Source organism: Chionomys nivalis, chromosome 5, assembly GCF_950005125.1.
Source record: "Chionomys nivalis chromosome 5, mChiNiv1.1, whole genome shotgun sequence".
Taxonomy (NCBI): domain Eukaryota; kingdom Metazoa; phylum Chordata; class Mammalia; order Rodentia; family Cricetidae; genus Chionomys; species Chionomys nivalis.
In genome coordinates this window covers 24,955,524-24,979,328 of record NC_080090.1, presented here as the reverse complement: position 1 = coordinate 24,979,328, position 23,805 = coordinate 24,955,524, and the positions used below count along the sequence as shown (strand labels likewise).

General features: G+C 47.4%; 2 protein-coding genes across 3 annotated transcripts; one reads left to right on the top strand and one right to left on the bottom strand.

The window, feature by feature from the left end:
- Positions 1-1,733: 1,733 nt before the first annotated feature.
- Positions 1,734-14,857, bottom strand: Phf7 (PHD finger protein 7). Of its 2 annotated transcripts, XM_057770002.1 has the most exons (11): positions 14,191-14,857; positions 13,029-13,138; positions 12,343-12,395; positions 11,081-11,172; positions 5,373-5,474; positions 4,850-4,974; positions 4,238-4,397; positions 3,436-3,542; positions 2,953-3,069; positions 2,258-2,379; positions 1,734-1,960 (listed from the first exon to the last, which is right to left on the bottom strand). In XM_057770002.1, exons 2-11 carry the CDS (start codon positions 13,067-13,069, stop codon positions 1,734-1,736), a joined length of 1,146 nt encoding a protein of 381 aa, XP_057625985.1. In that variant the 5' UTR covers positions 13,070-13,138; positions 14,191-14,857. The 2 variants fall into 2 exon arrangements, with proteins under 2 accessions (XP_057625985.1, XP_057625986.1); XM_057770003.1 differs by lacking the exon at positions 14,191-14,857 and having other exon boundaries at positions 13,029-14,153.
- A 175-nt stretch (positions 14,858-15,032) lies between these two features.
- Positions 15,033-23,644, top strand: Bap1 (BRCA1 associated protein 1). The gene is made up of 17 exons (XM_057770648.1): positions 15,033-15,196; positions 15,291-15,320; positions 15,440-15,494; positions 16,489-16,621; positions 17,020-17,139; positions 17,592-17,653; positions 17,726-17,868; positions 18,133-18,211; positions 18,633-18,756; positions 19,051-19,198; positions 19,630-19,811; positions 20,187-20,317; positions 20,834-21,312; positions 21,428-21,588; positions 21,979-22,071; positions 22,166-22,238; positions 22,398-23,644. Exons 1-17 carry the CDS (start codon positions 15,160-15,162, stop codon positions 22,529-22,531), a joined length of 2,184 nt encoding a protein of 727 aa, XP_057626631.1. The 5' UTR covers positions 15,033-15,159; the 3' UTR covers positions 22,532-23,644.
- The last annotated feature ends 161 nt before the right edge of the window (positions 23,645-23,805 follow it).

The window sequence follows — 23,805 nt, the reverse complement described above, 5'->3', positions numbered from 1 at the left end:
AGTGAATAAAAGAGGCAGTTTATTCAATGGCAGCACTCTAGAGGCAGAGGGATGCAGACCTCTGTGTGTTCAAGGCCACCCTGGTCTACCTATAGCAAGTGCTAGGCCAGCCAGGGCTACTACACATCAAGATACTGCTTCAAAACAAGACAATCCTTTTCCACCCATACTCCCAAACCCAAAGGAAAGCAAAAAACGGCAGTTACTAATTTAGGGGGAGAAAAGTTAAACCATAATGTATTGTCTGGATCAATAGTAAATCATATTATTATCGTCATGATAATATAAATTATCACAGAAGACTGAAAATGGGAATTTCCTAAGGTGCTAAGCCCACTGTAACATAAGAAGTTAATAATTTCTAATACTACTAAATCAAGAAACTGCTTTAAAATGGCAGTAGTTGCCATTAGGAAGTGGGACTAGAAATAGAGAAGGGTGAGCTAGGAGTGGTTTTCATTATTATCCTTTTAGGCCTTACTAGTCTAATGACTTTCATAAGTATGCAAGTGCTGGATGGTGAGTCGTGCCAGAACCTGGCACATGGCAAGCATGTGTCCTACCACTGAACTCCACTCCTAGGAACTGCAGATTTTTAAATGAATTTATTACAGATTTAAAAATACATACCTTTACATATTAAAAATATATTACTTTCCTGTTTATTTTGATAGTAACAAAACAATGCTTATGATTTCAAGTGAATCTAGTCAAATCTGAGGGCAATTACCATATACATCGTGGATCTAAGTCTGCAAGATTTAGCAATATTTGAAATGAGAGCACTGTCCTCCACTGTTAGTGACAATGACTCACTGGAACCTTGGGAATTCAGTATGTAGCAATGCTGAGTTTCTCCCACTAACCCAAGCCCCATGAAATCATTAAAAAACATACAAATATAAGATAGGCTCTATTCAGTTTCTCCCCAGGCTCTCTGCCAGATTCCCATCCGAGCTGCCTTGCCTAATGTGGATGTTGTGGTATGCAAGTTCTCGTTATACTAGTCAGAAGTGCTCCTGCCACCAGGCAGTGGGGCTTTGAGTGGCTCGCTCTAGCTACAGAGCTGAGACCACACTGGCTAGGATGATTGGAAGCCTTCTGCCCCACATAAGCATGTTGAGTGCAGGGACCCCAGCCTTGCCACAGGGGCCTGTTCTCAGACCCAAGTGGATTGCCAAACTGGCTCATTGTCTGGAACTTCATCTCAGCTTATTTGCTTGAGGGCACACTCTGTGCCCCTAGGATCCCACTTACTCTGCAAGCTGATTCCTTCCCAAAGAACATCTATGCTCTACGTCCAATAGTTCAGTGACTCATTTTGGGGACCAGAAAGCTGAGTTCTCTTATTCCTTTACTCTGTTCTCCAGATTCCTTAGTGTACTAGATAGATTCCAGAGCAAACTCACAAGGAGCCATCACTGGAGAGACAACTTTATTTGTAAATAACAAACAAGTGAAGCAGGAGGAGGCACATGCAAACCATCTAGGGCGGAAGAGTCTTTGCGAAGGGAGAAAAGAACCGGGAGAAAGAGCAGAGGTGCCCTTATGCTCAGCTGTTGGCATGCAGACTTACTCCGTTCTGCTCCCAGCCTCCCTTGAGAGCCCTTCTCTTGGCTACTGATCTCACTGCTGTCCCCTTTGTCCCATGGTTTCAAAGTGCTACCTCTCCAAATTGATGCAGCAGTGCTGTCTGGTACTCCACCGTCCTTGGCAGCAGCTCCTCTGAAGCTTTACTTGGACTTTTTGCAGTTCTTAGTGACTCTGACTCCTTTGGATCTCCAGGAACGTCTTCTTCTGCCACCAGAGGACTCAGGCTTTTCTGACAGGGAAGGTCGTATCCACTCAGTCCAAGAAGAGCCTGCACTCTCTTCCAGGTCGGTGGCCCTGGAGAAATGCTCCTGGGGCTGGAAGGCACTGCTGCAGCAGGGGACGTCAGCTGAGTCTTCAGATACATAATCTGTGGTGAAAAAAAGATAGAGGAGGGAAGGGAAACTCAACTTTTGTTTCTCCTGTGTATAGGTCCTTCCACCCCTTACCAGCCGCTTCCCTTCCAAAGCTACAGTGCCCATCCAAAGCTCCCCTCTGTGACATGCTTTCTCCATTCCCAGGTAGGACAAGTTCCCATCCCCATCCGAGGGTTTCTCTGTGTCATGGAACTCAATTTGTAGACCAGGCTAGCCTTGAACTTGAGTGTTGCAATGAAAGATGTGTACCACATCCACCACCACCTCCTAGGTCCCACCCCTGTTCTTACCCATGGTTGAATCAGGTGAGCACTCTCTGCACTCCCATTTCTTGCTGTTGGGTCTCACTGAGGAGCACTCTCGGTGGGTTCCATGGGATCCACATGTAGCACACAGAATGAGGCGCCACTGACTACAGAAGAGTCATGGAGAGGTGTATGGTCAATCAGGACACCAACTGTCACTTTGGAATGTTACCTACCATCCAGCCTCAGCCATGAGGAGAACTTCCTGGGAAATTTATTTTTATGTGTTTTTGTGTTTTGCCTGCATGCATCTATATGTACCACGTGCATACATTGCCAAAGAAGGTGTCAGATCCCCTGGGACTGGGATTGTAGACCGCTGGGAGCTGCTATGAGAATGGTGAGAATAGAGCCTGGGTCTTTTGGAGGAGCAGTTGGTGCTCTTAACTACTAAGTCATTCTCCAACCCCAAGGGCACTTTAAATTAGTTTAATTTTACTATACTCATTTACTACACCCTATGGCCCTGGGAGGCGACAGGTAGGCACAGGTGCCTCTCCAGTGGACACAAACAGCAAACCCTGCAGAGGAGCCCTGCCCGTCTGTTCATGAGTAAGTCAAAGGCTGGTCTAAAATGGAACTTGGCAACTGGGTTTATCCAGAGGGTGGGCAAGAGCAGAGCCCTGCTTTAGTAACACTGCCAAGACCTAAGATGGCACTGCCCCGGAGCTTCTTCCTACCCTTCATCCTCAAAGCTGTCTCTGCCCTGTTGGTACAGACAGATGGGAGCATCACAATGCTTATAGCGCTGATAGAGTTCCGAGAAAGCCCCTGGCTCCAGTTCCCAGGCAGCATCTCTGCAGGAGGAGAAGAAGTTGTAAGGGACACATAATCCCCTGGTGACCCTTGAGAATCCAAGCTAAGCACAACAAGAGTTCAAAGGCTGCCCAGCACTGCCAACAAGGTTGGGGGTGATCTGGCTGTGGGCAGAGGTCCTTAGCTCCACCCTGGAGTTCACACTCCCCATCCCTAGAGATTTCTGTTCTGTTTTAAAGCACCTTTTCTGGACTATACCTCCTGTCCACTTCCCCCTCCCTTTTCTTGGATGATTGAAAAGCACTCTTCTTACTTCACCGCACACCAGCGCCCAGCTGCTGCCAGACTCTGAACTACCCTTGCAACCCACTCCCTGGCTCAGGCCCTCTGTACAGACTTTCTGCTACCTGTCTGGAATGTGAATCCCCATCCTCAGCATCTCTCGGGGAAACTCTTCTCTGTTGTTGCACTGGGGGCACTTGAAGAAGTGCTTCGCTGACGTGTGGGCATATTTCTGTAAGAGAAGAAGGCATTTGTGAAAACCATCAGGCCACCTCAGGGGAGTTCAGGAAGGGCAGTTTGGGTGTGCTAGGTGATGCATCAGGTGTCAGGCCTGTGGCCAGAACACTTTTGAAGAGTGCCCAGGAGTGCCTCGGTTGTCATTTCTGGCTAGGGTCTCAGCAGTGCTGACTCAGCAGGGGTCAGGTGCTGGATACATTCACTTTTCTTTCGTCCCAGCAGTGAGGCTGATTTTGAGCTCTTTGACTCACTCTTGGAAATACCTATTTGCTTTTGGCAATCCTGATGATTTTGCCTAGTCTAAATCTTTTTTTTTGGGGGGGGGGGATTTTTCGAGACAGGGTTTCTCCATAGCTTTTGGTTCCTGTCCTGGAACTAGCTCTTGTAGACCAGGCTGGCCTCGAACTCACAGAGATCCGCCTGTCTCTGCCTCCCGAGTGCTGGGACTAAAGGCGTGCACCACCACCGCCCGGCCCTAGTTTAAATCTTATCATGAATGAGGCCCTAGGCCAAGGATAACCAGAGACTGGGCTGATTATTCCCTAACTGACCAGGAAGCAGTTCCTGTATACAGGCCTGCAGTGTGTAGTTCTGAAAGTTAGACATGCCTGAGCATTTCCAGGTTGCCTTGGTTCCAAGCACAGGGCCAGGGCAATCATGAGAGGTCCCCCTAGAGCAAAGGAAGCCCACCTGGATACACTTTCGGTGGTAGATAGCTTGACTACAACATGGGCTCCGGATATTCTCAACACTTGTTTTGGATAAGTCTTCGCAACACAAGACACAGCTTTCCTCCCCCAGATTCCCCTGTTGGATGTTCTGTGTTGGGCGATGTTTTCCACAAAATGATCTGTGGTGGGTAAACGGATTTGGTTTCTGGTTTGTCACTGATGCAGATTCCCTGCTGCCTGACCTAGGAAGGGCAATCAGCTATTTTCTTGGTGTCTAGTGAATGGCTAGACCCTCAGAAAAGCAGGTGAAGACCCTCTAGATGACTTCTCATGGCTGCTTACCCAGTGAGCAAAGCTCTGCCGACTGTCTCCATGGCTTCCCATTACTTCAAGCCCTATTTAGTTATGCGCAGCTGTCTAAGAACCCCAGCTGTTTGTAATTTAAGGAGGGGGCAGGAAGCAAGAAGAAACCCCTGTGAAACTTCCAAGTCAAGACACTGTTTCCCATTATTAAGTGGAGGGACAGATTTGTTGGAGAATCAACAGTCTCGTGAGAACTAGGTTCTGATTTCAGTGGTGTCTAAACAGCAGGTTACAAAAGGGCACCCCAACTTTCTCCTTCCTCACTTACTTGTACTCTCCAAAAAATTGTGAAAGGCAACCCCTTTCTTGGCCACAAGGCAGATGGAAGCTTCTGGCACACTGGCCATTCTGGCATTTGATAGCAGCTCCCTTTTTCTTGCACACAAAGCAGATCTGCAAATGAGATTCCAGAAAATGTTTTGTGATCCGAGAAAGACAAACAGAGGTTGTGGTTCTTCTTTCTACTGACTGGGAATTCTGGGAAGCAACAGCTATCCTCTTTCCCTCAGTGGTCCAGGGTACTCTAGAGCTGAACGTCAGGAAGCACTGATTCCTCTTGATTTCTCAGGATGCTGCTTCCTCTCTTTACTTAGGAAACATCCCAGAAGAGATGGGGCATAAGAGGACTGGGGCTAGGGGTGTAACTCAGTGGTAAAGTGCTTGCTTATCATACTCTGGTCCTGGGTTTGACTCCCAGGGACAGACAGACACACAAACACACACACAGATTCTGAAACATGTATGAGAAGAGGCCTACCCACTCCAGGGTCCCCGTTTCAAGGGATTCTAACCTTCTTAGAAGCCCGGGCTGCTTCCTTTCTGATGTCTTTGGGCATAAATCCATGGAGACCTCTGTTGGGTTGGCCCTTCTGAGGCAACTTGCTAGATAGGATCTAGAGGAGAAGAACCGGGCTGTCAATGTAAGATTGTCAGTGAAATGGTACAGTGGGGTGACGGTGACCAAAGAAATGGAGCTCGGTGGAACACACTGGTGTATAAGGGACAATTCATTTAATGAAGTCTGATAGTGGTATGTATCAGATACTCCAGCACTTTCTAATCATTAACTCTTTGGACACCCAATGTGGAAAAACATACCTTGGTAAAGGCCACTGGGCTTCAGAACCAGTACCTTTACGCAGTGCTATTCCGCCCCTCATTTGCTAAGGGCTGCTCCTGCCACTCTGTGACCAGAGGGGACATGTGCTCGCTAGACTGACTCACTTCATGCTTGTAACAAATGCACGACACAGAAGCTATTGTGGCTTTAATTTCAGAGGAGGCCACTGAAGCATGATGTGGCAAGTGACATGGCTGCAATCGCATGGCAAGGAATGACAAAACTGACATTCACACTTGGCCTACAGAGCACACAGTCTTACCCTATTTAGTACAGTATTTTTTTAAGAATATTTTTCTCAGCTGGGCGGTGGTGGCGCACGCCTTTAATCTCAGCACTTGGGAGGCAGAGGCAGGCAGATCTCTGTGAGTTCGAGACCAGCCCGGTCTACAAGAGCTAGTTCCAGGACAGGCTCCAAAACCACAGAGAAACCCTGTCTCGAAAAACCAAAAAAAAAAAAAAAAAAAAGAATATTTTTCTCAGAGTATAGCAGGAAGATAAATGGAATTTTAAAATCCCCTCTTTAATGGCCATTCTGCATTAACAGGAAAAGGTTAGGAGTTGCACCCCCCCTTTCTTTTTTGGGTTTTTGAGACAGGGTTTCTCTGTGTAACAGTCCTAGCTGTCCTGATTACCTAGATCCATAAATATATGGCCAATTGATTTTGATAAAGGGATCTAGGTACTTCAGTGGTATTTAAGTACCACTTAGGACACACAAAAAGTGCTAACCACAAAAGAAAAACTGATAAATACAACATCAAAATTTAAAAGAAATTTCAAAGCACTATTAGAAATAATATATTTTAAAAAGGATTTGTATCCAGAATATATAAATAATTCTTACAATCCAACAAGACAAAAGAATCCAGTTTCTTTTCTTCTTCTTCCTTGTCCTTCTTTCAAGATAGGATTTCTCCGTGTAACAGCCCTCATTTTGTGGACTAGGCAGGCCTTGAACTCACAGAGGTTCATCTGCCTCTGCCACCCAAGTGGTGGGATTAAAGGTGTGTACCACCCATGCCTGGTTTATAATCCAGTTTCTTTTGTTTTATTTATTTACTTATTTATTTATTTTGTTTTTCGAGACAGGGTTTCTCTGTAGCTTTGCTTTGGAGCCTGTCCTGGAACTATCTCTTGTAGCCCAGGCTAGCCTTGAACTCACAGAGATCTGACTGCCTCTGCCTCCCAAGTGCTGGGATTAAAGGCGTGCGCCACCACCGCCCGGCTAATCCAGTTTCTTTTAATGGACAAAAATATTCAAACAGATTTGTTAGAGCCGGTGTGGCTCCAACACAGATAACTCTTTTCCTTAACTGGATTGGTACGGAGTCGCAAGGAATAATCAGACACAGCTTACAGGGTCATCACGAAAGGGCATCTCAGGCTTCTTCTTTCCTGAAGATCTCCTTCATTTATTATCCAAACAGCTTATATATAATCACATAAATATCTCAGAGACTACCTTAATTTAAACCTGTCTTTTTTTTTTTTTAGTTGAAGCTGTGCTGCAGGGCAGGGGGTAGGACATAGCTTACTTTGTCTGTTAGACTGCCTTCCCGAGCTCTGGTGGGCGGATTTTTAACTATCTTTTTTATTTTAACTTGTAAATCATAAAATTAGGAGAATTTTTGAATCCTCTCCTGTTTTATAGACTCTGTGAGGTTAAATTTGTTCTCTAAACTTATTTTTGTTTCTGTTTGTCTTTTACCCGCAGCTGGGTTGATTAGCTGGCTACTGTGCATACGTGGCTACTCAATCTCAGTGGTAACTTGATGATTCTTGGGCCAAAAGTCAGCTTTCCTTTATCTTTTCTATTCATTTAGCAAGCAATAAAAGTTGCAATTTTGTGTCTATCACACTTATAGATTTTCAATAACTCTGTCATTGTTTCTGCTCCATTCTCATTTAAGTTACCAACATATATAACTGAATACTTTTTTCTTATCCCATATATATAACTTATTTATAAATTTTTACTCCCGATTTAAGTTTTGTCCCGCTTTTCTACATTTTTTTCTCTATTTTACATCTCTATTTCTGAGCACTTGCTACTCACATATCCCCCGATTTCTTCTTACGGGCTCCTCACATTTGTTCACCTCTTCCTTGCTTTTTGGGGTGTGCAGATCAGCCTCATGTTCTCCTCTCTCCTTTTTCCCATTTCTCTTGGGGTTCAGCGGACAGCATTCACGGTCTTTCATCTTGACCTTTTTCCGGCTTTTCACAGAGTTTGGCGGTCAGCACCATGTTGTCTTTTTTGTACTTCTTGTTTTTTCTCCAGCATTCGCCTCGGGATTCAGTGGCCAGCACCACGTTTCTCTTTAATCTCAGAGTTTAGTGGTGCCCCACGTTGGGCACCATTATGTTAGAGCCCGTGTGGCTCCAACACAGATAACTCTTTTCCTTAACTGGACTGGTACTGAGTTGCGAGGAATAATCAGACACAGCTTACAGGGTCATCACGGAAGGGCATCTCAGGCTTCTCTCTTGAAGATCTCCTTCATTTATTATCCAAACAGCTTATATACCATCACATAAATTGAGGGGGGGGGATACATTAGATTCGTCTCCTAGGTAACCAGGTGAATGGCCTTTTGTGTCCACATCTACCTGTCTGCTGAGTATGCTAGCTGTCAGGTAGGCCTGAATTAGCATCTCTATAAGACATCCTCCAAATTACAAAGGAAGGAGCACCAAACATCCTGACCATTGTTAGGCAGAGACAGCTTGTCTGCAGAGCTATGTGACCCCCTCGGATGAGGCCTATGGCTTTGTTGCCTGGCTGCCACACCATACAGAAATATTGGCCTACAAGATTTAAAAGGAGATATGTGAATTAGAACATGAAAACCTCAACATCTTTATTGCTCAAAGAAGCACAAATTAAGAGCACAGTTAAATGCCAGCAGCATCCAGTAGGAAGGCTGAAATGAAAGACTGACAATAACAAGTTTTGGTAAAAAATTGTCAGCTGCAACTCTCCTAAATTGTTAATGAGTGTGCAAACTGGTACAACAACTTTGGAAAGATGACTTGGCAACTTCACACATGTATACTTAGATGTACTCAATAATCCTACTGCTAGGCATCTGCCCAGAGAAGGAGAATGCATGTCACAGAAAGACTTCCACACGAATGTTTTTATCAGCTTTATTCACAAAAGTCCACTTAACTAAAGCAAATCAAATTTCCACCAACTGTCGAAAAGATAACTTTTAACATGTTCAAGCATTGTTGGGGGAAAAAAACATTTCAGCACCAGATGTAAGCCAGGTTTATGGACTCTCTGAGTTTGAGGAGGGAAGAAGATTAGAGGAGGCAGGAAAGAGGAGCTAATATGAGTCTGATAAGAATCCATGGTTAGTTCAGGCTCTGGCAGGCAAAGTAAACATGGAGAAAGACCAAGTCAGAAGGGAAACAATTCAAAAGAGAGCCGTCCTTAAAAGGGCAGCAGTATAGAATTGACAGGGGCAGAAGGCGGCAGGGTGGAGGGGGCGGGATTTACAAAAGGGGGCTGAAATAGCAATCTTGCCAGGGGGAGGATTTCAATATCATAGGAATGGAGATACAGGGAGGGCGGAAGAGAGGGGTAAATGTCATAGGACAGACAGAATCTCAATGTGAAGACATCCTCAGGGCATCAAGACTTGTCAGAGAGATGCCCAGGATTAGTGGACAGGTATCCTTTTTCCACACTGATGGGGAGCACAGGAGGGTGTGGGAAGCTAGTCCGGCATACCAGTATGACTTTTGTATTGAGCTCCAGCGGGTCAGGGCCGGAGCAGGCAGCTTGGAGAGGATACTAACCCGAAAGATAGTGACTAGAGGAGGTGGAGGAGGAAATGGCTGGAGAGGCAGACTCTGAACTTTGTAGTCAAACACGGTAGGTGCAGGAGTCAGAAGAAGCAAGTGATTTGTACCCAGGAGGGCCAAATCAACAGTTTGGTCAGAAGAGGCATAGCCCCTTTAGGGTGGGACCCAATGTTTCTTCTCGCTTCTGCACTAGATATAAGCGTGGGTGCAGTGAAACGACCAAATCAGACCATTCGATGGGTGCAGAGAAATGTTTATTGAAAATATCAGACTGCTGCATGGCTATCTCTCGTGTGATAGAGAACAGCCAGTGATGAAGAGCTGTGGTTTCGGCGAGCTGGCTGCAACAGCCTGGAACTAGCACAGGGCTCTTGTCTGCAGGAGGCTTGCTCCAGTTAACAGGGAACTAGATGCCCTTTCCGGAGGTAGGAGGCTGCGGGGAGGGGTGTGCAGCTAAGGGAAGCAATGGCTTTTCTTGACAAACAGAAACCTACTTTACAAGGTTTCTGAGGAATGCTGATTTCAAGTAACAATCCTTTTGTTTACCTGGTCAGAGTCCAGCCTGAGCTGGACCTAGACTGTCAATTTGGGGGTTGGGACCTAATAGAAAAATATAAACTGTATGGTTTAATTTATATGGAGTAAAATAATAGGCAAATTAATCTCTTGATCCTTCTAATGACTGCCTCTGGTGGCACTGACTAGAAGAGGGCGTGAGGTATATTTTCTGAGATGACTGAAAGGTTATTTATTTTAATGTGGATGGTGATTACACAAGGATATACAATTTATCAAAAATCAAGGGCTAGAGATGGGGCTCAGCAGTGAAGAGCACTAGTTGTTCTTGGGCAGGACAAGGGTTTGAGTTCCAGTTATCCACATGGCAGCTCACAACTGTCTGTAACTCCATTCCTAGGGAATCTGAAGCTCTCTTCTGGCCTCTAAGGGCACTACACATGCATGGTGCACTGACATATACAGGCAAAACAATAAAATAGGGGCTGGAGAGATGGCTCAGAGGTTAAGAGCATTGCCTGCTCTTCCAAAGGTCCTGAGTTCAATTCCCAGCAACCACATGGTGGCTCACAACCATCTGAAATGGGGTCTGGTGCCCTCTTCTGGCCTGCAGGCATACATACAGACAGAATATTGTATACATAATAAATAAAATAAATAAAAAAATGCAAATAAAAAAAAAACAATAAAATAAAAATAAATCTTTAAAAAATTCATCCAACTGTACACTTAAGATTGGTTCATTTTATAGTATTCAGGTTACATTTATTAAAAAAGCATATTGGGGAAAATCAACTAGAAAGATGATCCAAGTGAGCATTGGTTTCTGGGAGGCAGAGAGGAAGAGGGAACATGATTTAAGGAAGAGGGCCTTTATGCTTTATATTGTCAGGATTTTAGATCATGTCATTTATTATTTTAAAAAGTAATTTTAAAAAGATTAAAAACTAGGAAAAACAAGCAGTTGTAAATTTGAGGCTAGACGCAGAAGTACTTGTCTAACAAAAGCTGTAAGACACATAGGGCAGAGAGGGCCTTAATACTCACAAGACAGAAATAGTGCACACAAAGACTGTCTTTCTGAAGAAAGTCTCCTAGTTTTTCAGGATCACCAGGTTCTTGAAGGCATAGCAGGCAAACTGGAAGAGTAAACATTAAGAATAAAGGCTTGATTCAAGTTGATATTAAGAACAGAAAGGTGGCCGGAGGGCACGCCTTTAATCCCAGCACTGGGGAAGAAGAGGCAGGCGGATCTCTGTGAGTTCGAGGCCAGCCTGGTCTACAAGAGCTAGTTCTAGGACAGGCTCCAAAGCAAAGCTACAGAGAAACCCTGTCTCAAAAAAAAAAAAAACAAAAAAAAAAACAAAAAAAAAAAAACAAAAAAAAAAACCAAAAAACCAAAAACAAAACAAAAAAAACCCCCAAAACCCAGAAAAGTGGGCCTAATCATCTAAGTGTCTAGCGGCTCCTTTACTTATAAAGGATTTTTGAAAACACCCTAAGTTGGAAGTGCGTTTACTACGTGTAGCCTATGGAGCACTATAGCTTAGCAGCACAGTACACTGCAAATAGTTGGTTTTCTTTTACTGGGCTTACCAGGAGCTGTGCCTTGCTGCCACTGCCCAGCACTGCAAGAGAATACTGTACTAGATATCATTAGCTTGGGAAGCCATCAAGACCCCAAACATGAAAAAACATGAAGTATGGTTTCTATTGATGCGCGTCACTTTTGCATCACCTTAATGCAAAAACAAAGCAGAAGTTAAAGCACTATAGCCAGGGAGCATCTCTCCCGGGAACAGGGGAATTCTGGCAAGGACAGAGGTTAATTCTTGTTAGGTATCAGGCCTTGATATAATTTTGGTCACACTGAAAGCATAAGCTGAGACTAACACTTTATACTGTTTTGTTCCCAACTGGCTTTAACTAAGTTCTTTCTTGAACTTCAGATATGAAACCTTAAAACTACAGACACTGAATTCTTTTCTTTTCTTTCTCTTTTTTTTTTTTTTTTTTGGGTTTTTTGAGACAAGGTTACTCTGTCTAACAGTCCTTGCTGTCCTGGAACTAGCTCTTGAAGACCAGCTGTCCTTGAACTCATGGAGATCCCACCTGCCTCTGCCCCCAAGTGCAAAGGTGTGCCCCACCACCTCCCAGAGTCAGACACTGAATTCTTTAGGATCTTAATCTCAAGAGAATCTGGGGAAGAAGTAGGGGTTGATAATGAAAGGAGCGAGTTCACTGCCCCATTGGAGTGGCCTTCTTTGCTGAAGGCTGGAAGCAACTGAACATCATCTCATTTCTCTTACCAGGGCCCGAAGATAGCGTCTTCGGGGTGACCTTCTTAGTCCTGGCAGCTCTTCTATGTAAGAGAAAAACGTGTAAGACCACTTGGATGATGCTACTGACAGACTTCTGACGTTCCCTTAAAATGCCACTATAATCTGATTAGGGACCAAATTCTCTAAAGGCTTTTCATATTTCGTTTTTAAAGTATAAAATATACTAAATTATTTGAGGATAGTGTGTATACTGCCTGGGGAACAAATTCAAGAGTAACCTTCCTTTTATTTTCTTCTGCCAATTACCCACAGCACTGAAATGAGGCTGAAGTCGACTGTTTCCCAGCGGTAGGCACTATTTTTGGTACTTTACCATGAATTAGTTCAACAGATCTGCAGAGCATTCTACCAAGGGAGTACTATTATAAAGCATGCTTTTGAGATGAGTAAATTGAGGCATGTGATTTGTCTCAGGCCTTGCAGTTAACAAGCAGCATAGGTGTGATAGAGATTTAAGTAGTAACGGCCCCACAGTTGTCACTCTGCCACTGGGGACAGCACTGGGAAGGCGGGGAGGGCTACTTTTTTTGGGGGGGGATGACGACTGGTGTATGCTTTGATACTGACTAACCCTAGCCAAAGGGAACAGACAATGCAACATGTATCAATGGCCACTGTAATTTCCACCAACTCTTCCAGGTCACCTACTCTACCTCAATATTGGACATTCTTTTGTTTCTTTTACAGTCTTCATTCGCTTCTTTCTCTCCTTCCTATCTAGAATTCTTCCGTACTATTATGAAGACAGCACAGGTTTTTCCAGCTATAAATATAAATAAGGTAGATTAGTAATTTGATTATACATTTGGTTATCAAGTTCATCAAGATCAAAGCAATAGTGCACTTTTCAACTCATTCAATAAAAGGGGTATATTCAATATTAATGCCGGTAACGGCCAAAAAGATTAAAGCGCGCCAAGAACTATTGTAGGCACTTAGCACACACTGAGGCACAATTATCACCCTTATTTTCAAGTTGAGGGAACTGAGGTATAGTGAGAAAAACATCTTGGCCAAGGTCAGAATCAGTGATCCAAAGTAAGACTTGAAGTTAAATGGTTCTGTTTCAACTACGTGCATGGGACAACACTCAAGAAAAATGTAACTTCTGGATCCAAGTGTGGGCTCCTTTTCTACCCAGTTAGATACAGTAGCTCTTTCCTAGCAAGGGCTCTGAGAGACTTGGAAGCTTACAAGCCACGACTCCATCTAGCTGAGGGAGAAGTAACAGTAAAGACCACCCCCTTGGCTCTCATCCACTTTACCAGGTTAAACTGGTCATTGAGGTTTGGCCTGCCCATCCTTGTCTAGATGTAACCTAGTAAAATGCCACCCACTCCTGTCACCAGTGTAAAAAGGCTACAAAGTTATCCAGGTTTCACTGGTCATTACAAAGTCTCCAGAGGATTAAGAGGGGTCAGGGGAGTCACCCCATGAAGGGCTATGTCTAGTAAGGGAAAGGAGGGTAACATTTCTTAAAGAGTTCAGTAAATTAGGTCATTCTAGAGACATATTATACTTCATGACCCAAAGCCTCAAGTCAAGATTGGGGCTAATATCTTCATGAACGTCTAACTATTGGATATAAATGCTAGCTACTACAAGGCATTGAAACTTCAGGCTAGGTTTTCCCAACACAGGAGATGCAGTCACAGACTTTGTTTTCTTACTAAAAGTGGACAGGCTGGAGTGAGATGTGACTCTAACCTTGCTATTTCCCTGGGGCGAGGGGTGGGGTGTGGGGGGGTGGGGATCTACTTTAACCACTTAATAGTTGTTGACGCTAAACCCAACCGAGTTAGAATAGAGATAAACCTTGAGACTTCAGTCCTTTGCATCGCTGGACCACGACGTAACTTGAGTAGAAGTCTGTGCACACTGGTAGTTGTAAGATGGGACAATCTTCAAAAAACAGTTGAGGATGGATGTGGTAAAAACAAGCTGCTCAGTCCGTGACTTCCTAATCCGGCGGATGCTCTCTCAAAACGCTTACCAAATTGTTTCACCGTTTGAAAGTGTTGGGTAAATGCTTGCTGAGAAAATTAAACTTATAGTAACGTGTTCGGTCCCGCCGCCGCAAGAATAAACGATTTATTTGGAAAATACGTGTCGGTGTGGCCACAACCGTCCCCCGAAGGTAACAGCCAGAAGAGGGGCTCAAGGAGCATTCCGCGCATGCCAGACCAGGCTCAGGTCACGCCTGCCGGGCAGCTGGTGCGGGGCCAGGCTGGAGGTTGCTTCCGCCTCTCGCTCCCCACGAAAGCTACGAGTCACCACTGCCAGCCCAGGCTGCCCACCCAGCTATCGCCGAGGGCGCCGCTGTCCCGGAGCTTTATTCGTTGACACAAGCCGTGGTAGCTACTTCACGGGCGGCCGCCCCGCGTGGTGACTGCGCTGTCGGAGGAGACGAACGCGCTAACGGGGGCTGGGTCACGTGGACGATGTGGCTCGCGAAGACCTCAGCGTTGCGGACAGTTGTCAAAACGAGCACCGCTAACGGCCGCGCGCCCGACCCTGCCCCCCGCGCGCGCATGCTTGCCTCTGTGCGCATGCTCGCCTCTGTGCGCGCGAGCCCGCCTCTACGGGTCTGCGGGCGGAAGGCCAGTCCCGGGCCAGGGTCGTCGCGTAGTGATGACGTCGTATTCCCGGCGCGGGCCAGTGACGCGGCGCGGCCCGTTGTCTGTGTGGGGCTGAGGAGCCCCGAGTGCAGTGGGCGCTCCCACTGGGAGCGGCGTGGGGTTGGCAGGGCCTGGACATGGCGCTGAGGGGCCGCTCCGCGGGAAGATGAATAAGGGCTGGCTGGAGCTGGAGAGTGACCCGGGTACGGAGGGGCCCCGGCGGGCCGGGGGCTGGGGAGGCCGGATGGGCCCCGGACGCTCCTGCCTGACAATCCCTCCTCCTCTTGTCCCACCCAGGCCTCTTCACCCTCCTGGTGGAAGATTTCGGTAAGAGCAGCCTCTGACCATTGGGACCTGGCTGTTAGGGGGCGTGTGTGTATGTGCCCCCTGAGTTCTCCCTGCAGAGCCTGGGGCTGCCTTGCCGACTTTTTCTTTCCTGATCATAGGTGTCAAAGGGGTGCAAGTGGAGGAGATCTATGATCTTCAGAGTAAATGCCAGGGGTGAGTGGCTGGGCCCTTACCTCCCGGGGGGGCTGGGAGAGGGCAGGGGAATAGTACCCATTCAAGGGAGGCAGTAGTAGTATAAAATGTCACATAAGAAAACTTCGCTCTTTGTGGGTGCCCTCCTTGGACTTTCGTTTTTGTGTTTAATTCCCAGTCTTCCCTCAGCGCTTCCCCTCAGGAAGTAGTAACCCACCTTTTAACCCTAACCACTCTTGGAGTACAGTTCGGCTGCCTTTTCTGGTGTTGCAGCTAGAAGCCTCTGGCTGCACAGCGCCTTTTTTTTTTAATAAGTGTATAGTCCGTTAATTACATGACCACGTGTGCTGTGCCTTCCATCACCACGCAGAATTTGTCCTGACCAGGAGTGGTGGTGTGCTCATTTAATCCCAGGTCTCGGAAGGCAGAGGCAGGCAGATGTCTTGAGTTTGAGGCCAGCCTAAGCTACATCGTGAGACTATGTCTCCAAACTAAACGAAGTTGGCCTGCATTGATTGGTTGGTGTGACCCGGCCCTTTTCAGGGACTTAAACTCGGGTTCTAGTTTTGGTTATCTGTAGAATAGAGGAGCTTGCTGACAGGAATGATCCGAGAAGTTCACTTTTATTTCCTAGAAGTGAAGGGACTGGTTCTGAAGTACATACGCTTCCCCGGTTTTGGGGCTTGAGGCTAAGGTCCACAAATGAGAGCTGGTGGGAACTCATCAGAGTTTCCGTGCCTTATATTGTGTTTCCACCTTGGTGCACCCTGGACCACCGGTTCCAGATTTCCTTCTCTTGCCCAGATTTCATAATGTGACTGAGTGGGCTTTCAGAGCATGAAGCTCACACTTGACTGCCTGGGAGAGGCTTCTGGGTATGACATCTCAGGCTCATGTTGGATTCAGTCTTGATAAGAGTGAGGGGCTCAGAGCACTAGCCCCCCCCCACCCCCAGTGCAGACTTAGGGAGAGAAAGAAGGGGATACTGACTGTTACTTGCCTCTTCCTTCTCTAGGCCTGTATATGGATTTATCTTCCTGTTCAAATGGATCGAAGAACGCAGGTCCCGCCGCAAAGTTTCTACATTCGTGGATGATACATCTGTGATTGATGACGATATTGTGAATAACATGTTCTTTGCCCACCAGGTCTGCTGAGTTCTGAGCTAGTTCGAAGGGCAGGATGCTGGTTTTTGGTTTTGGTTGTTAATTGGTTTTGTGTGGAAAGTGACAGTGGGGGAAGCAGGAAGAAGAGCTAGATTGGTACCAGGAGTAGTTGTTGTGGAAACCCCATGGCAAACCAGAACTAGCTCTTTTTCATTGAAGGGAATACCTTTAGAGTAGATGGTATCTCAGGATATTCTCTACGTCCCTAGATACTTGGTACTTAGTTGGTTTGTATTGTATGAGGAAAGACTGAGCGAGACAAAGGAAACCGATGAGGGTTGCTGGCATCGTTTTGTAATCTTCTCAGTGAATGTGGGCTTGGGGAAGCTTACGGTAAAGAGTGTGTGAGGGGTATATGAGTGACTATTTTTGATTTACAGCTAATTCCCAACTCTTGCGCCACTCATGCCTTGCTGAGCGTGCTCCTGAACTGCAACAGTGTGGATCTGGGGCCCACCCTGAGTCGAATGAAGGATTTCACCAAAGGCTTCAGCCCAGAGGTATGCTGTAGTGCCTTAAATCACGGCTCACAGAGCCTTTGGTAATGCTACTACATGAGATTTGGTACTATTTGGCCATTTCTTTTTCAAATGATAATTAACATCTATTTGACTCATAAGTTATGTGGAAGGTGGTTGGTTTTAGACTTTGCTGTTAAGGAGATGATAGTAGAGAAGGAGAAACTCAAGTCACCTACGTCAGGACTTTTTCTCCTGTAACTTTTGTAGCAGGCTGTGTTGCTCCCCAGTAGTCACTGATTACTGTGCAAAGCCAGTATGGCCCCTCCCTTTGGGAGGTCCTGTGCTCTCATCTGCCACCACTAGCCCTTTAGGAAAGTTACCTGTGCTGCTTGAGATTCCTGGAATGCCTCTAAGCCTGCTCTCTGGAACTCTGCCCTCACCCAGAGGCTCACTTAAGAATCTGTTCGCATGTAGTCTTATTTTCTTCTTAGAGCAAAGGATACGCAATTGGAAATGCTCCTGAGCTGGCCAAGGCACATAATAGCCATGCCAGGTAGGTGAGAGCTGTGGTTGCTGATATGGGGGAGGGGCAGCGGAGGATGTCTCTGACTTTGTCCTTTTCCAGGCCGGAACCACGTCATCTTCCCGAGAAGCAGAATGGCCTCAGTGCAGTGCGGACCATGGAGGCTTTCCATTTCGTCAGCTACGTGCCTATCACAGGGCGGCTCTTTGAGTTGGATGGGTTGAAAGTCTACCCTATTGATCACGGTAGGCATACTGAGGAAGTGGCTTACTGGATTTTTCACGCTTTCTTCTGGTTATCTGGGTCTCAGGGCCCTTAGGTTCTTGAGACTCAGTAGCATGAACTGGGTGGGTACCAAAGACATCTAACTGACCAAGACTTAATCTTGCTCCAAGTTACATGACCAGCTTGTACCTGGCTCAACCACAGTAATTTGTTTTCCTTGTTATCCCTGGTCACACCATCTCAGGATTGCCTACTTGCTGATTCCTCATCTTGTTCTCTCCTAGGGCCCTGGGGAGAGGATGAGGAGTGGACCGATAAAGCCCGGCGGGTCATCATGGAACGAATTGGCCTTGCTACTGCAGGGTAAAGACCCTCAGTTTGCCCTGTTGTGCCCTTCTGGAACTGTGTCTCCTTTAGGAGGGAAAGAGAGGTGCCAGATGCTCTGTAAACTGTAAGGCCATGTGGTGTGTCTGGCAAGATCAGGCTTGGGTCTTGGGTTTCCAATCCTTTGTCTTCCTACCTAGGCTGCCTGTGGCCTGCTCTGGGCTGGGCTAGAGGAAGGGCAAGCCTTGCGGGGTGACTGGGTGGCACAAGTGTGCTAATTTACTTCCTGACAGGCCCCTCACATAGTTCATGGAAGGTACATCTCAGGTTTCTGAGTATGTGACTGGCTGCTGCCTGCCTATAGGATTAGAACCTGTACCTTCAACTACAAGATACTTGCCTTAGTCTGTCGGCATGGCTGGGGTAGAAACTGCTCTGATGGCTTTCACTGTGACTACAGGGAACCATACCATGACATCCGCTTCAACCTGATGGCTGTGGTACCTGACCGCAGGATCAAGTATGAGGCCAGGTTACATGTATTGAAGGTGAACCGACAAACAGTCCTGGAGGCCCTGCAGCAGGTGAGTGGGTCTCCTGCCTCGCCATACCAGCCATACACTCTGCTCCCTGTCTCTCCAACACTGTAGTGTCTGTCTCTAATTCCCAGATCATGGTATCTTGTAGATTCAGGGTTAACTGACCATTTCTTTCCTTTGCAGGGGTGGCAAAACTTAGGGGGGGAAGCTTCTAAAAAGAAGTGTGGTTTGACCTTTTTATCTTCTAGCAAATAAATGAGTAGGGTCAGAGCCCTTAGCTGTCTGAGATGGAAACCTGGCTCTACCCCTTCTCCTCTAAGCTTTGAGTTGTGTTTTAAGCTGATTAGAGTAACACAGCCGGAGCTGATTCAGACCCACAAATCTCAAGAGTCACAACTGCCCGAGGAGACCAAGCCAGCAAGCAGCAAGTCCCCCCTCAGGCTGGAGGCAGGCAGAGCCCCAGCGGCTTCTGAGTGCACTCACACAGGTACTTGAGGGACTTGGGGCCTCAGCCATTTGGATAGCTTGACATGGGAGGCCCAAGCACTTTAAGAAAGTACTTGGGCAGTGGTGTAGGGGCTTCAGCAGGAGGTCCGAAATTCCCCCTCAAAACACTGAGGGAGAGTAGAGTGAGCTTTTCTTAAAGGACACCTGTAGGGTAAGGGCTGTCATGACCTTAGACCCCTGCCCCTCCGTATTGCCCCTATCCTCCTCCCCCGCCCTCCAGTATTTTCTCTAAAGGCTGCCTTTCTTGTTGCCTTGTTTTTTCCCTATCTCATTGTGGAACCATGACTTAGAGCTTAGTGCCTGTCCTGTTAGCCACCTTCACTGGGGAAACAACTCACTAGACTGGGGAGACTGCTGTAAAGTTCTCTTAAGGATCCACCTGAATGTCCTATCTACTCTGCCATGTCTCAGATGGTGCAGAGGAGGTGGCTGGTTCATGCCCACAAGTTCCGACCCACAGTCCTCCCAGCAAATCTAAGCTGGTGGTGAAGCCTCCAGGGAGTCTCAATGGGGTTCCCCCAAACCCTGCCCCTATTGTTCAGCGACTGCCAGCCTTTCTAGACAATCACAATTATGCCAAATCGCCTATGCAGGTAAGATGAAAGCACCTTGGCAAGTTTTCTTATGAGAGGCAACAGTGTTGGGTTCCCGGTAATTATTCTTTGGCTCTGCTTGGGCCTTGATGACTGTTCTCTGACACTCATAGTCCTCACCATAGCACAATAGCATGACCTTAAGGTGGCCAAGAGAGCTCCTTTGGCTTTAAATCCATTTTGTGAGCTATACATAGGTGCTTAGTCCTTGGTTCATTATGGGATGGTTTCTTCTGGTAACAAAAGCATATGGCAGGGCATCCTGTTTCTTTTAGAAGTACTTTGCACAGCTGAGAGCCAAGTTACCTTCTTCCCTAGCTGCAATGCCCAGTCTAGGTGAGTAGCCTTCCTCGATACTGTGATTGTCTGCCCTAGGAGGAGGAAGACCTGGCGGCCGGTGTGGGCCGCAGCCGCGGTCCGGTCCGACCACCCCAACAGTACTCTGATGATGAGGATGACTATGAGGATGAGGAGGAAGAGGTGCAGAACACCAGCTCTGCCATCAGGTCAGTCCCAGCTCCAAAACGCTTTGGGTGCCTCGGGTCCTGTTCTGTGTATTCCACCCTGTATCTGAGAAGGCATTTTCACAGAGAACACTAGGCACTTAGAGAATGCAAGACCTTGGAGGAGGCTAGGAGGCTGGCCTGAAGGGCAAAACCCCAAGTCTTCAGGAACTTGTGGGTTTAGGGGGGACATAAGTATCTTACCATATATCAAGACATGTCTTGTTGAGGTGATCGTTTAGCTGGACTTCAAAGACTTGGGGTAGCAGAAGAGGTTGGAGAGTTAAGTAGGATGGCATTGGAAGATTAGAAGTGAGCCAGCTAGAATAGAGGAAGTCCTTTGAGGCCTGTCTGTACTGTGGCACTTAGGGTGCCATTGCTAGGTCAGATTGCTTGGACCAAGTGTAGGAGCTTCCAGATTGGCTTGGGGAGAAGAGGATATATTTGAGCCATTCTGGACATTGCTGGGTATGGTCACTTGGTCCATTCCCTCTTTTTACCTCTTATTGGACCCCACAGATACAAGCGGAAGGGGACAGGGAAGCCAGGATCGTTGAGCAGTTCTTCAGATGGGCAACTGTCAGTGCTGCAGCCCAACACCATCAATGTCTTAACTGAGAAGCTTCAGGAGTCTCAGAAAGACCTTTCAATTCCTCTGTCCATCAAGACTAGCAGTGGGGCTGGGAGTCCAGCTGTGGCTGTGCCCACACACTCGCAGCCTTCACCCACTCCTAGCAATGAGAGCACGGACACAGCCTCTGAGATTGGCAGTGCTTTCAACTCACCCTTGCGCTCGCCCATCCGCTCGGCTAACCCCACACGGCCCTCTAGCCCTGTCACCTCTCACATCTCCAAGGTGCTCTTTGGAGAGGATGACAGCCTTCTGCGTGTTGACTGCATACGCTACAACCGTGCTGTCCGTGACCTGGGTCCTATCATTAGCACAGGCCTGTTGCACCTTGCTGAAGATGGTGTACTGAGTCCCTTGGCACTCACAGGTGGGCCTTGGGTGCCTCACTGACCACTAGGTGTACCCGAGGAGAAGGGGGGAGGTGGTCAGGTGACTACTAAAGTATCATGTACTCTGATGCATATTTTTATGTCCTCTCCCAGAGGGTGGGAAGGCTTCCTCACCTTCTACTAGATCAAGCCAAGGCAACCAGGGGTCCAGCAGCCTAGAGGAGAAGGAGGTGGTGGAAGCCACAGATAGCAGAGACAAGTCTGTGCTGAACAGGCCCAGTGAGCCCTTGAGTGGAGAGAAGTACTCACCTAAGGTGAGTCTCTCTTTGAGCTTTCTTTTCATGGTAGAGACTGCACTGCCTAGGTACTGGGTCCTTTTTTTCGAGATGGGATTTCTCTTATGTAGGAGCTTTTGTTGTCCTCGAACTTGCTTTACAAAGCAAGGCTGGCCTTGAACTCACAAAGATCTGCCTACTGTGATTAAAGGCGTGAGCCACCATGCCCAGCTGGTATTGGGTTCTTGATTAGAATTTTGTTGTGAAAGTTGGTGGCTAGAGCCACCCAGGTGCCTGATAGCCTTTTTGGGTTGGGTGACCTCAATAGCCCCTTGGACTATGACTGTACACCCTTGCTTCTAGTTGCTTTTTGGTAATGGAGCTTTGGTGCCAGTCAGACCCTTAAGGTAAAATGTTGGGTTCTGGCAGGAGCTGCTAGCACTACTAAAGTGTGTGGAAGCTGAGATTGCAAACTATGAGGCTTGTCTCAAGGAGGAAGTGGAGAAAAGGAAGAAGTTCAAGGTGAGTGATCCCTCTACTGCCTGTCCTTCTGTCTTCTCCCAAGGACAGTTGCTCTGAGGAGCTCTGGTGCCCTCATGTACTTTCTTTCCTACAGATTGATGACCAGCGAAGGACCCACAACTATGACGAGTTTATCTGTACTTTCATTTCCATGCTGGCTCAGGAAGGTGAGGGGGCTTATAGTGTCTTCATTGTCCTCCCCTGCTGAGTGTCATGTCCCTCAGCTCCCCATGCACACCCCGCAAGAATTCTTTTGAGGCTGATCAGACTAAAGCACATGGAACCTGGAAGCCAGCCACCTACTTAGGAGTTTCTGCTTTCCACAGGTATGCTGGCCAACCTAGTGGAACAGAACATCTCAGTGCGGCGCCGCCAAGGGGTCAGCATCGGTCGGCTTCACAAACAGCGGAAGCCTGACCGGCGGAAACGCTCTCGCCCCTACAAGGCCAAACGCCAGTGAGGACCTCTGGCCCTAACTGCAGCCTCTCTTGCCACAAAGCCCTTACCAGGGCCCTCCCTGCCCCACTCTTCTTTTCCCAGTATTAATAGTTCAGTGAGGGCCCAGGCCCTGGGAGTGGGAATGAGCTGTGTGTCCTGCATTGTGCTCTCGGGCCTGGCAGGGCAAGTCAGCCCCATGGTGCGTAGGAAGCAGCAGTTGGAATTGGAGGGTGCTATGGCCTCCACAACCATCCATGGAGCAGCAGGATATACATTTTACCTATTGGAAATGTCTGGGTTTCTTTGGCTCCTGCTCTTCCTGCCACTATATTATCATGGCCAGCTTTCTGACTCTGCTTTCTCTCCCAGCAGCTGTCATCCTGCTGGGGATGACACCAGGGCTCCAGCTGGGAAATTGAGAAGGCCTTGGCCCTGGTGCTCTAGCCCCAGCTACTAGCCTGTCTTTGTTGTGAATTCCTCTTGGGAGAGAGCCAAACTCAGGGACCAGGCTGCTGAGCTGGAATGGGCATGGAGTGTCTTAGTAGGATGCACAGCCTACCGGGGTCCCACAGCTATAGCGGAGAGAAGTGTTGAATTGTCCTAGTGGCATGCAGACTGTTCTGGTTCCATCCACACTTGCTAATTCTGTCAAAGCAAGGCTCTGGGGCTCTTTGCCTTTAGTGTTGTGGCCCTGACTATGGGCCGACCTTGGGCTCCTAATCTCTGTCTCTGGGGTCAGATGAGCCTCTACCTAAGCCCCTCAGTATTACCATGTCTCCCTCCTCTTAGGGATATCAGAGACAGGGCTGCTTGAACGAAACTGGCACTACTCAGTTCTCCTTACTGTGTCAGCTTCCTTGGCCTCTTGCAGGGTACTCAGGGTAGGGGACAGGGTCAAGATGGGTTAGAACTCCAGTGTTCCCATAGGGTTTGATGACAGTGGGTCATAAGCTCAGCACTGCTTCAAGCTCCAGCCCCAAACAGCTCTGTGCTCTGCTAGATTGGGTGATCCAAGCAGGCCCTTTTCTGTAGATCGTGACTGTGGGGGAGATGGTGCGGCAGCCCTGCCCTGCAGTCCTGCCCTGCAGTTCTGTAAATACTGGTCAGTGAGTGAATAAAAGTGTGCCGAGATGGCCCTCTGCTTGCCGTCCTGAGGTCTGTGGGCGGGGCTAGGGGAATGAGACTGCAGCCCCGAAGCTCTGCTGATAGCCAGGAATGACTGCTTGTGATGGTAGGTTTGGGGTGGTGTTTCAGATGGGCTGTGGACAAGGTAGGGTACTGAGGTGAGAATGCTTG

Bases quoted from the DNA above. Each gene is read 5' to 3' on its own strand.
- Phf7 (XM_057770002.1), bottom strand. From the start codon at position 13,069: ATGAAGACTGTAAAAGAAACAAAAGAATGTCCAATATTGAG. The intron at 5,475-11,080 runs GTGAGTATTAAG...CTTCTCCTCTAG, and splicing joins GTGTGCACTATTTCTGTCTT to ATCCTATCTAGCAAGTTGCC. The intron at 2,380-2,952 runs GTAGGAAGAAGC...ACTCTTCTGTAG, and splicing joins GACAGCTTTGAGGATGAAGG to TCAGTGGCGCCTCATTCTGT.
- Bap1 (XM_057770648.1), top strand. From the start codon at position 15,160: ATGAATAAGGGCTGGCTGGAGCTGGAGAGTGACCCGG. The intron at 20,318-20,833 runs GTCAGTCCCAGC...TGGACCCCACAG, and splicing joins AACACCAGCTCTGCCATCAG to ATACAAGCGGAAGGGGACAG. The intron at 21,589-21,978 runs GTGAGTCTCTCT...GGGTTCTGGCAG, and splicing joins GAGAGAAGTACTCACCTAAG to GAGCTGCTAGCACTACTAAA.